This window comes from Schistocerca gregaria, chromosome 2 (assembly GCF_023897955.1).
Source record: "Schistocerca gregaria isolate iqSchGreg1 chromosome 2, iqSchGreg1.2, whole genome shotgun sequence".
Lineage (NCBI taxonomy): Eukaryota > Metazoa > Arthropoda > Insecta > Orthoptera > Acrididae > Schistocerca > Schistocerca gregaria.
In genome coordinates, this window is record NC_064921.1 from 424,634,774 (window position 1) to 424,649,663 (window position 14,890).

Consider the following 14,890-nt stretch of genomic DNA (forward strand, 5'->3'; position numbering starts at 1 on the left):
AGGGAAGCTATAAAACCTGAAAAGGGAAATGCAAAGGCTCAATCTAGATATAGTAGGGGTCAGTGAAGTGAAACGGAAAAAGGTATAAAATCTGAAAAGGGAAATACAAAGCCTTAATCTAGATATAGTAGGGGTCAGTGAAGTGAAACGGAAAGAAGACAAAGATTTCTGGTCAGATGAGTTTAGCTAATATCAACAGTAGCAGAAAATGGTATATCGGGAGTGGGATTCGTTATGAATAGGAAGGTGAGGTAGAGAATATGTTACTGTGAACAGTTCAGTAATAGGGTTGTTCTTATCAGAATCGACAGCAAACTAGCACCGACAACAATAATTCAGGTACACATGCCGACGTCACAAGCTAAAGTAGAAGAGGTAGAGAAAGTATATAAGGATATTGAAAGGGTAATACAGTATGTAAAGTGAGATCAAAATCTAATAGTCGTGGGGGACTGCAATACAGTTGCAGAGGAGGAAGCATAAAAAATAAAAATACAAGGAAATATGGGCTTGAGCAAGGAATGAGAGAGCAGAAAGATCAATTGAGTTGTGTAATAAGTTTCAGCAAGTAATAGGGAATATTCCTTTTGAGAATCACAAGAGGAGGAGGTATACTTGGAAAAGGCCGGCTGATACGGGTAGAGATCCCAAAATCAGAAACTGGATTGTAAAGCGTACAAAGGAGCATATATAGACTCAGATCACAGTGTAGTAGTGATGAAGAGCAGGCTGAAGATTAAGAGATTACTCAGGAAAGATCAATACGCAAAGAAGTGGGTTTTGGAAGTACTAAGGAAGGACGAGTTACGCTTGAATTTCTCTAAGGCTACAGACACGGCAATGAGTAACATCTCAGTAGGCGGTTGAAGAGGAATCGCCATCTCTAAAAAGAGCAATCACAGAAGTTGGAAAGGAAAACGAATGATAAAGAAGGTAACTACGAAGAAACCGTGGGTAACTGAAGAAATACTTCAGTTGATCGATGGAAGAAGGACGTACAAAAATGCTCAGAGACATTCAGGAATACCTATATAAAACTCCTGAGGAATGAAGTAAATAGGAAGTGCAGTGAAGCGAACACGAAATGGCTGCATGAAAAATGTGAAGAAATTAAAAAAGAAATGATTGCCGGAGGGACTGAATCAGCATATAGGAACACAAAACAGCCTTTGGTGAAATTAAAAGCAGGGGTGGTAACATTAAGAGTGCAACGGGAATTCCACTGTTAAATGCAGAGGGAGAGGCCTCTATGAAGGGAAAGATATGTCTAATGTAATAGAAAAAGAAAGAGCAGTCGATTTAGAAGAGACAGGGGATCCAGTATTAGAATCAGCATTTAAAAGAGCTTTGGAGGACTTAAGAGCAAATAAGGCAGAAGGGATAGATAACATTGCATCAGAAATCTTAAGATCATTGGTGGGAGTGGCACAAAACGATGGTGTGTAGAATGTATGATCAGGCGACATACCATCTGACTTTCGGAAAAATATCATCCACATAGTTCCGAAGACTGCAAGTGCTGACAAGTATGTGAATAATCGCACAATCAGCTTAACAGCTCATGCATCCAAGTTACTTACAAGAATAATATACAGAAGAATGGAAAAGTAAATTGAGGATATGTTAAATGACGGTCAGTTTGGATTTAGAAGAGGCAAAGGTACGAGAGGATCAGTTATGACGCTGCGGTTGATAATGGAAGCAAGACTAAAGAAAAATAAAGACACGTTCATAGGATTTATCGTCCTGGAAGAAGCGTCCGACAATGTAAAATGGTGCAAGATGTTCGAAATTCTGAGAAAAATAGAAATAAACTATAAGAAGAGACGGGTAATGTACAATATGTACAAGAGCCAAGAGGGGATAGTAAGAGAGGACGACCAAGAATGAAGTTCTCGGATTAGAAAGGGTGTAAAAAATGGCTCTGAGCACTGTGGGACTTAACATCTGAGGTCATCAGTCCCCTAGAACTTAGAACTGCTTAAACCTAACTAACCTAAGGACGTCACACACATCCATGCCCGAGGCAGGATTTGAACCTGCGGCCATAGCGGTCGCGCGGTTCCAGACTGAAGCGCCTAGAACCTCTCGGCCACTCCGGCCGGCGAGAAAGGGTGTAAGACAGATGTAGTCCCTCGCCTCTAATTTTCAATCTGTACATCGAAGAAGCAATGATGGAAGTAAAGGAAAGATTCAAGAGTAGAATTAAAATTCAAGGTGATGACATTGCTATCCTGAGTGAAAGTGAAGAAGAATCACGGGATCTGCTGAACGGAATGAACAGTCTAATGCGTACAGAATATGGGCTGAGAGTAAATCGAAGAACGACGAAAGTAATGAGAAGTAGCAGAAATCACAGCGAGAAGCTGGTCATGAAGTTAAGGAATTCTGCTACAGAAAAATAGCCAATGACGGACGGAGCAAGGAGGACGTCAAAAGCAGACTAGCACTGGCAAAAAGGGCATTCCTGGCCAAGAGAAGTCCACTAATATCAAAGACAGGCCCGGTTTTTTAGGATTAATTTCTGAAAATGTACGTTTGGAGCAGAGGATTATATGAATGTTATGGGGGAGGCTAACCAAAGACTCCGTTTTATTGACAGGACATATGCAAATGTAACAGATCTACTAAAGAGACTGCCTGCACTACGCTTGTCCATCCTCTTTTAGAATACTGCTCTTACCAGGTAGGATAGACGGAGCACATCGACAAAGTTTAAAGAAGAGCAGCACGTTTTGTATTATCGCGAAATAGGGGAGAGAGTGTCACTGAAATGACATCATGGGCATCATTTTTCGTTGCGGCAGAATCTTCTCGCGAAATTTCAATCACCAACTTTCTCCTTCGAATACGAAAATATTTTGTTGACGCCGACCTACATAGGGAGAAACTATCACCATAATAAAATAAGGGAAAATCGCGCCGAAAGACATAGGTGTTCGTTTTTACCGCGCTCTGTACGAAATTGGAATAATAGAGAATTATTGGGAAGGTGGTTCGATGGATCCTCTGCCAGGCACTTAAAAATGTGATTTGCAGAGTATCCACGTAGATGTAGATGTGAAACATGGACTGTGGGAAAACCAGAACAGAAGGGAATCGAAACGTTTGAGGTGTGGTGCTACAGACGAATGTTGGAAATTAGGTGGACTGATAAGGAATGAAGAGGTTCTGCACAGAATCGGAGACGAAAGGAATACTGGAAAACACTGAGAGGGAGATGGGACAGGTTGATAAGACATCTGTTAAGACATCAGGGAATGACTGCCATGGTACTATAGGGAGCTGTAGAGGGCAAAAACTCTTGAGGAAGACAGAGATTGGAATACATCCAGCAAATAATTGAGGACGTAGGTTGCAGGTGCTACTCTGAGATGAAGAGGTTGGCACAGGAGAGGAATTTGTGGCGGGCCCCATCATACCAGTCAGTAGACTGAAGCCAAAAAACAACAGACCCGAAACGCACCGTCGAGACAAGACAGATAAAAAAAATTACATTTGTTGAAAGGGCAACGGTGGAGGCTGGAGGCGTTGTCGGAAAGCGGCAGTGCGGTGACTCGTTTGAACTTTATTCTCCACGCTATCTGAGCCCATGTTGACGGAACAGAGTGTACCGAGGCACGAGACTGTCGTCGTCCTCAGGCAAGGGAATAACAAGCTGCCTACCGATTATGGTCAATCTAGTCATTCGCTTACTTATGGATCATCATTTAGTGACACCTCCAAACAGCCAGAGTTTTCTACGCTACCATGACGATTCCCGTCTTTGATGAAAATGTGAACTTTCTGAAACTTGTTAACTTCTTGTTAACATGTATGCCACGTCAGTTCAGGGTAAAAATCTCGAGCTTTCGATGGTTGCCTCCATCGTCATGGAGGCGGTACGTGGAAGCGACCCCGACGCAGAGGACAAGCAGAGACATTCGTCGCAGTGTTTACGCTACTACGGAAGTGATGATATTTATGACGTCATAAAATCGAAATATAGGAAAGCATGGGTGATATTCAGTATGTACTAGAACCAAGAGTGAACAATAAGAATGGAACACGAAGAGAGAAGTATTTAACCCTTTTATCCAAGAAGTAATGAAGGGAAAAACAGAGAGCTCCACAAATGGGATTGAAATTCAGGATTAAAGAATATCAGTGACAACTTTAGCTTGTGACGTAGCTATCATCTATGAAAGCTGGATTTGCAGTATCTGTTCGAAACGATTAACGATCTACTGAGCACAGAATATCGGTTATGAATAAAGTTTTGAACATAGTTAGCGACCGTTTACAAAGTAAAATTAAAGCAATGACACGTCTCGGTCGCATAAAAGAAGTCTTTTGACGTAGGTTTCCTCACTACTGTGAGTGCCTTCATCAGAAGTAAAACACTAAAACTGGTCTATAAAGTAATTACAAAATTATAGGAAAAAATTATTTTAAGTACTGACTAGGAATACAAAAATGAAGCAGTTCTTACATGTCTCGTATGAAACTGAGTAAAAAGCGATAAAGCTTTAGTCACAAAATTTTTGAAATAGGAAACCTAGAAAGCAAGCCACTAGAGGCTGCTCACACGTGTCGAGCACTGCGGTAACATCAGACTGAGGCGCCCGCGTTAGCAACTGCGGGCTCGTGGACATTACACCAAAAGTGCTATCTAGTAGCCGCAAACACAAATAGGCTATTTAACATTCAAAATGTAGACGAATATTATGATGAACTTTATTTAGTACATAAAGTAAAAGGCAATATTTTATCTGACAGCAGCAGACAAGGTAACATTTTGTCTACAAAAGAGTTTACAAGTACAGTTTAAACGTTGAAAACGCCATTATAGAAATATAAAGGGAGCTGAATAGCTCAGCGAGCAGTAAATTGGAATAGTATGTGACGTAGTTAATATAAGCCGTAAAAAATTATGAGACGACTAAGATAGAAAAAATATTTCGGTAACTGCACGAGGGAACCCGAAATCAAACATCAAGTGACGGCTTTATACCACTGAAGAAGCTTTTATTACGTAATTGTAGCTGCTCATAAAGAATGATGCCGTCATTTCGATAAAGAAGTTTAAAAATTTCTCAATTTTCGAGAACATCTAACCTAAGTCCTCTCTTCTCGGTGTGTAAAACGCTGTTATCGTGAACAACTTCAGGCGCGTGACCTGCAATCGGAAGGTGGTCGGCGAGAGACGAATTTTGGGTGCTAGTGCCATTTTTTCTTAAAAGATGTTCTTTGTATCTGACTGTTAAGGCACGTCCTGTTTGTCCTTTGTAGTAAGAAGAGCAAGTGTCCCAAAAAAATGTATAGAAAAAAAATGGCTCTGAGCACTATGCGACTTAACTTCTGAGATCATCAGTCGCCTAGAACTTAGAACTAATTAAACCTAACTAACCTAAGGACATCACACACATCCATGCCCGAGGCAGGATTCGAACCTGCGACCGGAGCGGTCGCTCGGCTCCAGACTGTAGCGCCTAGAACCGCACGGCCTCTGCGGCCGGCTAAAAATGTATAGATACCAGAGTTTTTCAAAGGGGAACAGGTCGATTTTTAATTATGAATTTATTTATTTTTTTCAAACTATTATTGGTTGGAGAAAGGCGCGTTGATTCTGATAGGAGATGGGCCCCAAGAAAGAAATAGAAAAACACTTCTTCTTTAGGTTGGGCGCAATGATAGAGGTGCCGAGTGTAATAACTTTTTTAACAGTTTTCTTTTTAAGGAAGACGTCCACTACGGCAGGTTCGTATTTGTTATTAACTGCTATCGTTTTGATCAAATTAATTTCTTCCTCGAATTTTTCTTTCGAGAGTGGAATAGAACAAGCTCTGTTTATAGCAGAGTGAAAGAATGCGTTTTTATGAGATTGTGGGTGCATGGAAGACCCAGGTACGATCTGATCGGTATATGTTTCTTTACGAAAAACTTTAAATGAGATTTTATTTTCTTCTACTGTTAGCATCAAGTCAAGAAAGTTCAATTGACGGGCCTCGTTTTCGAGTTCACTGGTGAGGGATATTTTCTCGTGAAGTTCATTAAAGAGATTGAAATTGCGGTCAATGCCATCAACAGGTCCTTTGAAGATGACTTAAATATCATCGACATATCTGAATTAGGAGTGAATGCCCAGCGCTGTAGCTGAGAAACAGTTAAACTTTTCTTCTAGAAAATTAATGAAAATTTCATCAAGATTACCAGCTAACGGATTTCCCACAGCAAGACCGTCGGATTGCTGATACAGTTGTTCATTAAATTCAAAGTAGTTGTTTTTGACTACGACTGTGATTAGATTCATAAATTCAGTGATTTGTTCATCTGAAAGTTATGAGTAAATTAATGAAGGGGCAGTAGAAATGAGATTAGCGATAAACTTAGCAGCAAATTTAAGGGTGATGTAGTGGACGAAGAGAAATGAAGTCTACTAGTGACAAAAATATTTGAGAAAGAAATTTCTCGGAGTGCACAGTATTGTGCGGAAGTAGATGTGTACTGTGATATGCAGAATCGAAAGTGAGGAAATAGTATAAAGAAAGTACAAAGGAAAAAAGGCTAGCAACGGTATTAAAATCGAAACCTATCCGCAGTGTATCATTGAATGGGGGCCTACGGAGCTGTTGAACGAATCAGCCCGTCGGATGGGAATTATAACCTCGAGAGCTCTCTTCATATTATTCGAGAGGAATAGACTGTGTTCCGTCATGGAGTATCGCCTTCTGTCACCTCTTCCATCAGCATCATCATTACCATCATCATCATTATCATCATCATCACCGTTATCATGAACAATAAGAACAACTATTACGACACTCCCTCCAACACCCCTTCATACGCGTTCATTATAATCATCTGCACTAAACAGTCATACTTATACACAAAACTCATTCTTCGCAAAGAAAAGGTGCCCAACGGAGGTGAATAAAAAAAGCGTTTCCGCTATGCGGCCGAAGCCCTACACTAGCTAAAAATGTGTAACGACGTTCACATTTTGGTAAGCCTAGTTTGAACGTAAAACGTTACTGGTAGAATACCATTTACACATTCGACAAGGAACGCGTGCTAAATCCGCTCCTCAGAGATTAAGTCATCGTCAGTTGTGATTACGCACTACAGTGGGTCACGGCAAGGCGTGACGATTACTGGAAGAGGAGAAGGCCAGAGTAGGCGGGGGGGGGGGGGGGGGCTAAGCTGATTGTCGACCGTCGGCGAATCAGCATTATTTGGAAGTTACTTGAACGCATAAGCAGAAGGGCAGCACTGGAAGACTCTTGAAGACAGACGTAAACTATCCTCAGAAAGTCTATCAACAAAGTTTCAAGAACAGGCTTTAAATGATAACTCTAGGAATATACTAGAACCCCTTACGCATCGCTCACATAGGGAACGTGAGGATAACGTCAGAACAATTACTGCACGAGCAGTCGCCTTCAAACAATGGTTCTTCCCGCGCTCCATACGTGAATGGAATTGGAAGAAACCCTAATAGCTGGTACAACGGGCCGTACCCTCTGATATGCACCTCACGGTGGTTTGCAGACTATAGATGTAGATGTAGATGTAGAAGTCAACATTCAGATAAAAGTAATTCAGTGGTACGTTTTCTCAAAGTACGCACCTTTCGATGATGTGCGCATTAGCCAACGCGACAAGGTGCTTTAACACCACTTTTAACCAATCTCGGCGTTATAGATTGTAGAAACTGCTGAAAGTCGGTTTTCGAAGTTGCTTCACTCACGATCACATTGTCCCATAAGAAATGGACGAACTGGAGTGATAAACGGTAGACGGTCAGCGACAGTTCTGGTGAGTCTGTTGGGCGCGAATGACGAAGATATCGCTATAGTTGGCATTAGGAGTAATGTTGATGGGCACTTTTTCAATCTGAGAGAAGTTGGGTTTATGGTATTGTGCGACCGCTTAAACTTTCGCAGTTTTAGCTCTTTTTGTAAACAGACAAACAGTAATTCAAAATAGATGCTAAAAGCAACACTATCGCCACCTCTTCTGTCCTCTGAGTATCAACAAATAAATATTCTGTAAATACATCTCGGATTGCCATTTAGCGTTTGACTCGAGTGGGTTATTTACAACGAGTAATATTACTATAAAACTGACGTACTTTAATTAAATATGTAACTATGTACATCAGGGTTCTCAAAAGCCCGTATTTTTGGTAAATTTTAACTAAGTATATTTCTGGAATATGTCGTGACAAAAATTGAATCGATTCATAATCCAATAATAATCTTTAACCCTAGAACAGCGAAGGGGAGAAAATGTTCCACTCTTACTAAGCCATCGTAAATTTTACTACTCCATACTTTATTGAAAGGAAATCGTGATTTACAGTTTATATATTGAATTAATTGCTGTTATAAAGTCTCCAGTGGTTCGTCACATACAGAATAAGTACAAAATGCCCTGTTTTACTCTCTATACTGAAAATACCAGAGCGCGGGGAACCGGCAGTTGGCACTAAATGCAGTCGTAAATTTTACAACGGTTTAGTAATCCACGACTTAGGAGGGAAGGCCGTTCTAGTTTCCTATAAAACTTGATGCTTATTTAGCTGGTACGTTCTTTTAGTAGCAATTAACTATCTTTTTCTTCCTCAGGAAACACAGTCGATTGGTTTACAGCTATATGCTGCTAATGTAGTGGACCATGTAATCTGACTGAACGAAACTACAAAGGATCCTTACTACACAGGCTGAACAAAAAAACCTGATGATAAGTTCAGAGCACGGTAGGGGGCGTCGAATAGAGCAAATTTTTCCATAATTGTGTCGTTGTGGAGGTACGGCGCGGAAGAATGTCCACTGAACTAACTTGCCCCAGGTAATACCAGTTATGCTAAAGAGCGCAGTTTCTAATTAAATTAGCCGAAGATAATGGTTTCATCTGAAAAGGCAAAGCTAGGCAAGCCCCTGTCATTCCCTGGTTAGGTTAAACACGAATTTTCCATGACGTTCAGTCAGCTGCGCTAACGGAGTACCGTAATGTCACCAACCTTTTAAGATAATAAGCTGTAACGCTGTGCAAGGCACACCCTACAGTTCGCTTACCGGACAGACTCCCACGCGCTCGTCACTGATTGGCTGTCGTTTCACGTCCGCAGCCCAAACCGGTTTATTTCATACTTGTGCTTATCTGGAAAACTTTGCCCGATTGGACGCTCCACTTGCTGCTCTAGCCTTATCACCAGGTTCCTTTTGTCCAGCCCGCAGTACAATCTGCTGCCGCCTTAGCGTAGGTCCCAGAACGGTGCCCTGGGGCGGTAGTAGACACGCACCTGCAGCTGGAGTTCTTCTGCGACGGCGGTCGCCATGGCGCAGTCTACACTGAAGGCGACTCACTGGCCGCACTTATCTGGGCGGCGCGACCTCTGGACCCTGCCCCGAGCCCCTCCCAGCTGACACCTCACAACGCTCCGTCAATGAAACACTTGCCAAGCACCACAGTGGCTCAGCAGCAGCTGGCGACAGCCCACAGGGATGACGACCACCACTGGTGGCTAAACTGTAGCTTAGTTACGGTTAGCCGCGCTGCCGGTGATGCCATACTGAATAACGCTAACACAAATAGCGTTGTGATTCAAAATGGTGTATATTCTTATTGTTGTTGTTGTTGTTGTGGTCTTCAGTCCTGAGACTGGTTTGATGCAGCTCTCCATGCTACTCTATCCTGTGCAAGCCTCTTCATCTGCCAGTACATACTGCAGCCTACATCTTCTGAATTTGCTTAGAATATTCAACTCTTGGTCTCCGTCTACGATTTTTACCCTCCACGCTGCCCTCCAATGCTAAATTTGTGATCCCTTGATGCCTCAGAACATATCCTACCAACCGATCCCTTCTTCTAGTCAAGTTATCCCACAAACTCCTCTTCTCCCCAATTCTATTCAATACCTTCTCATTCGTTATGTGATCTACCCACCTAATCTTCAGCATTCTTCTGTAGCACCACATTTCGAAAGCTTCTACTCTCTTCTTGTCCAAACTAGTTATCGTCCATGTTTCACTTCCATACATGGCTACATTCCAAACAAATACTTTCAGAAACGACGTCCTGATACATTAATCTATATTCGATGTTAACAAATTTCTCTTCTTCAGAAACGCTTTCCTTGCTATTGCCAGTCTACATTTCATATCCTCTCTACTTCGACCATCATCAGTTATTTTACTTCCTAAATAGCAAAACTACTTTACTACTTTAAGTGTCTCATTTCCAAATATAATTCCCTCAGCATCACTCGACTTAATTTGACTACATTCCATTATCCTCGTTTTGCTTTTGTTGATGTTCGTCTTATACCCTACTTTTAAGATACTGTCCATTCCGTTCAACTGCTCTCCCAAGTCCTTTGCCGTCTCTGACAGAATTACAATGTCATCGGCGAACCTCCAAGTTTTTACTTCTTCTCCATGAATTTTAATACCTACTCCGAATTTTTCTTTCGTTTCCTTTACTGCTTGCTCAATATATAGATTGAAGAACATCGGGGAGAGGCTATAACCCTGTCTCACTCCTTTCCCAACCACTGCTTCCCTTTCATGCCCCTCGACTCTTATGACTGCCATCTGGTTTCTGTACAAATTGTAAATAGTCTTTCGCTCCCTGTATTTTACCCCTGCCACCTTCAGAATTTGAAAGAGAGTATTCCAGTCAACATTGTCAAAAGCATTGTCTACAAATGCTAGAAATGTAGGTTTGCCTTGGCTCGTAAATTTAAATAAATGGAAGTATCATTAAAAGAAAGAAATGGTGTACACGTTTTGTTGTTGGCCGTCGTATTAAAGAATTTAACAATGTATCCGCCGCGATGGGTAAAGAATGGGATACCAGGATCAGGTTCGTCGTTCTTGTCGTTGTGGGTGATACTTGATCCCATTTTCCAGTTGACCTATGTAGATCACCTGAAGTACAGGATACCAATGTTAGAGGTGTCTTTTTCTACATGTTAGGTATGTATGTGTCGAGTTGTAGTTTTTTTCGCAAATGATAATTCGTAGGTCTACAGAAGAACGGGATACCACTGTTAGGTATGTTGTTTTCTTCGACGAATGTAATACTAGTATCATGTTCTTCAGTTCACCAACATAGATTAACTTAAGTAAAGTATGCGAAGGATAGGTATGTTGTTCCTTTCGCTGTTGGTAATATTAGTAACCTGTTCTTCACTTTACCCATGTAGATCACCTTAAGTACAAGATGTGGATGTTATTTATGCTCTTCTTTTCGCCTTCGGTAAACCAATGTTTGGTTGGTTGCTTTTTCCTTCATGGGTCATGTTTGTATCCTATGCCTTAGTTGAAAAACAGGATATTAAAGTTCACTTGGCCATATTTTTCATATCGCGTAATACGTTTTCCTGGTATTTTTGTTACTATTTTCTTTTGTGGTCGTGCTTTTAGTTCAGTATATACGTCGGTCCCGCCCTAAAACCGCTAATTCCCACGTCTGTTCGTTAATTTCGTTATTTTGTGGTCTTTGATATATCGCGCTTTCTAATTTTTTGTCCTTACGAAAGATTCTTTTACAATCATAGATTCACGTGATGTACATGTACGATCTCTGTGCTTGTACTACATTTTTCTTACATAATAGCGTAACGTTACAAGTTTTCATTTACTTCATTTTTTTTCTACCATCTTTGTTCCCTGTGCTGAATGTCTTTGTTTATGAACATTCGTTTGTGCTTTCAGATATTAGTCACCTATCATCTGTGGCTTACCAAAGACATCATCGGCGAAAGCCAACGAGTTGCATTCCATTCTTCACTATTCCCAAATTTTGTTGTGAGTATGATCTACAGAATACGTAACTAAACAAAATAAACTTGCTGGCGGCTAGTATCTATTCGTAGGGTGACGAAAGAGCTGCACGGAGAGTGTAGTCTGCTTGTAGCCTGCTCTGTCTAGCCTCAAAGAGCAAATCTTTGTTGGTATTCTTCCGTGTTGTACGAACCCTCTGTCAAACAAGTTTGACTTGCAGAGCCCATATGCAAATTTAGATGTACCCTGAAAGAGAGAACTGAGACCTGCCGCCGGAATTTACCAGTATTCTTCTGTCACACACACAACACATCTGATGTTCGACCAAAACCTTCTTCTCGATACCGTAATGGCCGTATCCATGTCCATATTTCTCCGCTTTTGTCTGCGTCTCTTGTCAATAAGTACAGCGTGATGGGCGAAGCAGAGTCTGATTTCAAAATAAGTATCTCGAAAACTGTCACTAAGGTCGATAGACGAGTGCTACAAGCCGTATGTTTACTGTGAAAGTTAAAACAATTTTATACAGAAATTTCGAAAAGCTGCTAACAGATGGCGCTGTATTCGGAAAACGCAGTACCTTGTACGTAGTGCCTGCAAATAGAGCGCCTGAGCTCAGAGCGATGTTCTACTGTTGCCACCTGAAAGGCTAGCGTCTCTTCCATTGAACGACATGTTTTTTTTCTGAGTCTGGAATACCACATGTTAGAACACAGACTTAAGGCAACAAAGCGCAGTTTTAGAACACGGTTTAATGTTCCAAAACTATCGGATGCAAAAATCGTCGCAAGTTCTTCGTCAAATTCCAAGGGACAGGCCACATGGCTAACAATCCAGCCGGGAATGTTGGTCACAGGAAACTGTAGTTACTCCGAAAATTGCTGCCTCGGTTCCTGGATATGTTCAACAAAATACAAGGAAATCTGTCCGAAGAATTGCAGCAGAGACTAGTTAGAATTGTTTCAGCGCGCAGTCAGTACTGAGAGAGCCTACTCATAGATGGCAGGCAATGAAACCTTTGTAACTCCATCTGTATGTGAAAACGTCGTAATTCCAGTAACCAGTAACTACATTATCAAAAAGAGATTTGAAAGTGCGTGGGTCTCTGTAATCGGTAATTAGCTGGGCATCTGTATTATTTGTTAAGAAACTGTTCTGCTTCTACATTACAGTCGCGACACTCTCGCTGATTTTTGTTATACACCGCGACAACAGCGCCCCAAGCGGTGGAGAAGCTACGCTGCTGAATACGGTATTCAGTAAATGTAAGCAGTATCGTTTATATTCATTTTTAACATGGTTTTTATGAAAGGCAGCGTATGTAGCGCAATCAAGTGCAGTAATAATAGGAAGAAGACACCACATTTGTCATTCTTCATGTTTCCTAAGGACCCTGAGAGGTATTAAACATTACATTAGAGCGCTATTTATTTACGATTTTTTTTCTAAACTGTATTGAATTACTTAATTTTTTTTTCTTTTTTAGGAGCAAAAAATGGTTAATAAATAGTAGAAGACAGGACCTGCTGCAAAATGATGCCCTTTATTTGCACAATAACGTGAAGTTTTGTGCGTTACATTTCTAGTCAAACCAGTTTATGAGCGCGGGAAAGAAGAGATTGGTATGGAATGCAGTTCTACGTTATTTGACGTGCCGAATAAGCCACAACTAGTGATGATGAAGAGAAAATTGCCATACAAACGTGAAAGTGTTACTGCAAAAAACAATAACGCTGTCTCCTGGCACAGAAGAAACAGCTACCACGAGTGTTCCTACACGAGAGACATATATAAAATCACTACCAACGGAATCTGCTACACAGACATCTTTTGAAGATGAAATGCTTAGATTACATGAAATTATTCGTGTGTTGGAAAACCGTGTGAAATATAAAAACGTGAAAATCATTAGACTTCGTACAAAATTACTACGTGACAAGGAAAGTGCCCATTGTAAGAATAAACTGCAACCACAACGTCGCAGGACACAAGTACAAAAGGACAAGGTCATTTTAAAAAGTATTGGTTCCAAGTACTTGAAAAAAGATGCTCTCGATTTATTGATAAGCCAAATCAGTGTACCATTGAAAGGTGCGAGATGGAAACATGAAACTAAATTATTTGCCCTTAATTTGTTGTATTTTAGTACTCAGACATACAGTTTTTTATCACACTGCTTTAGCCTTCCATCAGTACGTACCTTACAAAGGTATGTGGAAGATATACAATTAAACTGTGAGCTAAATAATAACATATTTCATCTCTTAAAGCAGAAAGTGCAGCAGTTACCAGAAGCTGATGTAATTGTTAATTTGTCTATGGATGAGATGTCACTAATGGAAAATTTGATATATGACAGCTGTAGGGATCGTGTTATTGGATTTGAAGACATGGGTTTCATACGTACATCTGTGGTTGCCAATACTGCATTAGTTATAATGATTAACGGCATCTTCTCAAATTTTAAACAGCCATTAGTATATTATTTCTCCAAAGGACCAGTAGGAGCCACCCATCTGACGCGCATATTCTTTGAAGTTGTCAAAAAACTCACAGAGATCGTTTTATTTTATTTTCGGTAAATGTATCAATGGGATATAATAAAGTTTTAAAACAGTCATGCTTTTTATTGAGATAACCTGATAGCACGAAGAATAAGATGGAAATTGTATTTTTGGAGGCAGGCTTCCTGCAAGCAGAACGTAATGAAAAGTGATGTGTTGCTTCATTTTTACACAAGGATGAGCATCTGTATACTCCATATGTGGAATATACAGTGCCTGTTCTCTTACTTACAGTGGAATAAGTGCGACTGTATGCAATTCTGGATGAGTCACTGTCTAACCTGGTCTGTAGTTCTTGTAATCTGCCGTCTTGTCGCACTGTCCGCGTCTTGGCAATCTAATCTTCCAACTGTGGTAGTTACAGGTTGTGGAAGTAAACCCTGTTCTTACAAGCCCTTCTTGAGTCTTTCATTTATTAATATCATCATACCCGCGACGTATTTTGAACGATAAAAAGATGAAAAAAATGTTCAAATGTGTGTGAAATCTTATGAGACTTAACTGCTAAGGTCATCAGTCCCTAAGCTTACACCCTACTTAACCTAAATTATCCTA

At 40.7% G+C, this 14,890-nt stretch overlaps 1 protein-coding gene across 4 annotated transcripts in view; it reads right to left on the reverse strand.

Moving 5' to 3' along the window:
* LOC126323926 (uncharacterized) overlaps positions 1 to 9,346 on the reverse strand; it is a 127,591-nt gene extending 118,245 nt beyond the window's left edge. For 2 of the 4 annotated variants that reach the window (XM_049994867.1, XM_049994847.1), the window contains exon 1: positions 9,287 to 9,346. In XM_049994867.1, coding sequence (XP_049850824.1) covers positions 9,287 to 9,322 — 36 coding nt within the window. In that variant the 5' untranslated portion in view covers positions 9,323 to 9,346. The other 2 variants (XM_049994866.1, XM_049994864.1) reach the window with 2 other exon arrangements.
* Between the last annotated feature and the right edge of the window lie 5,544 nt (positions 9,347 to 14,890).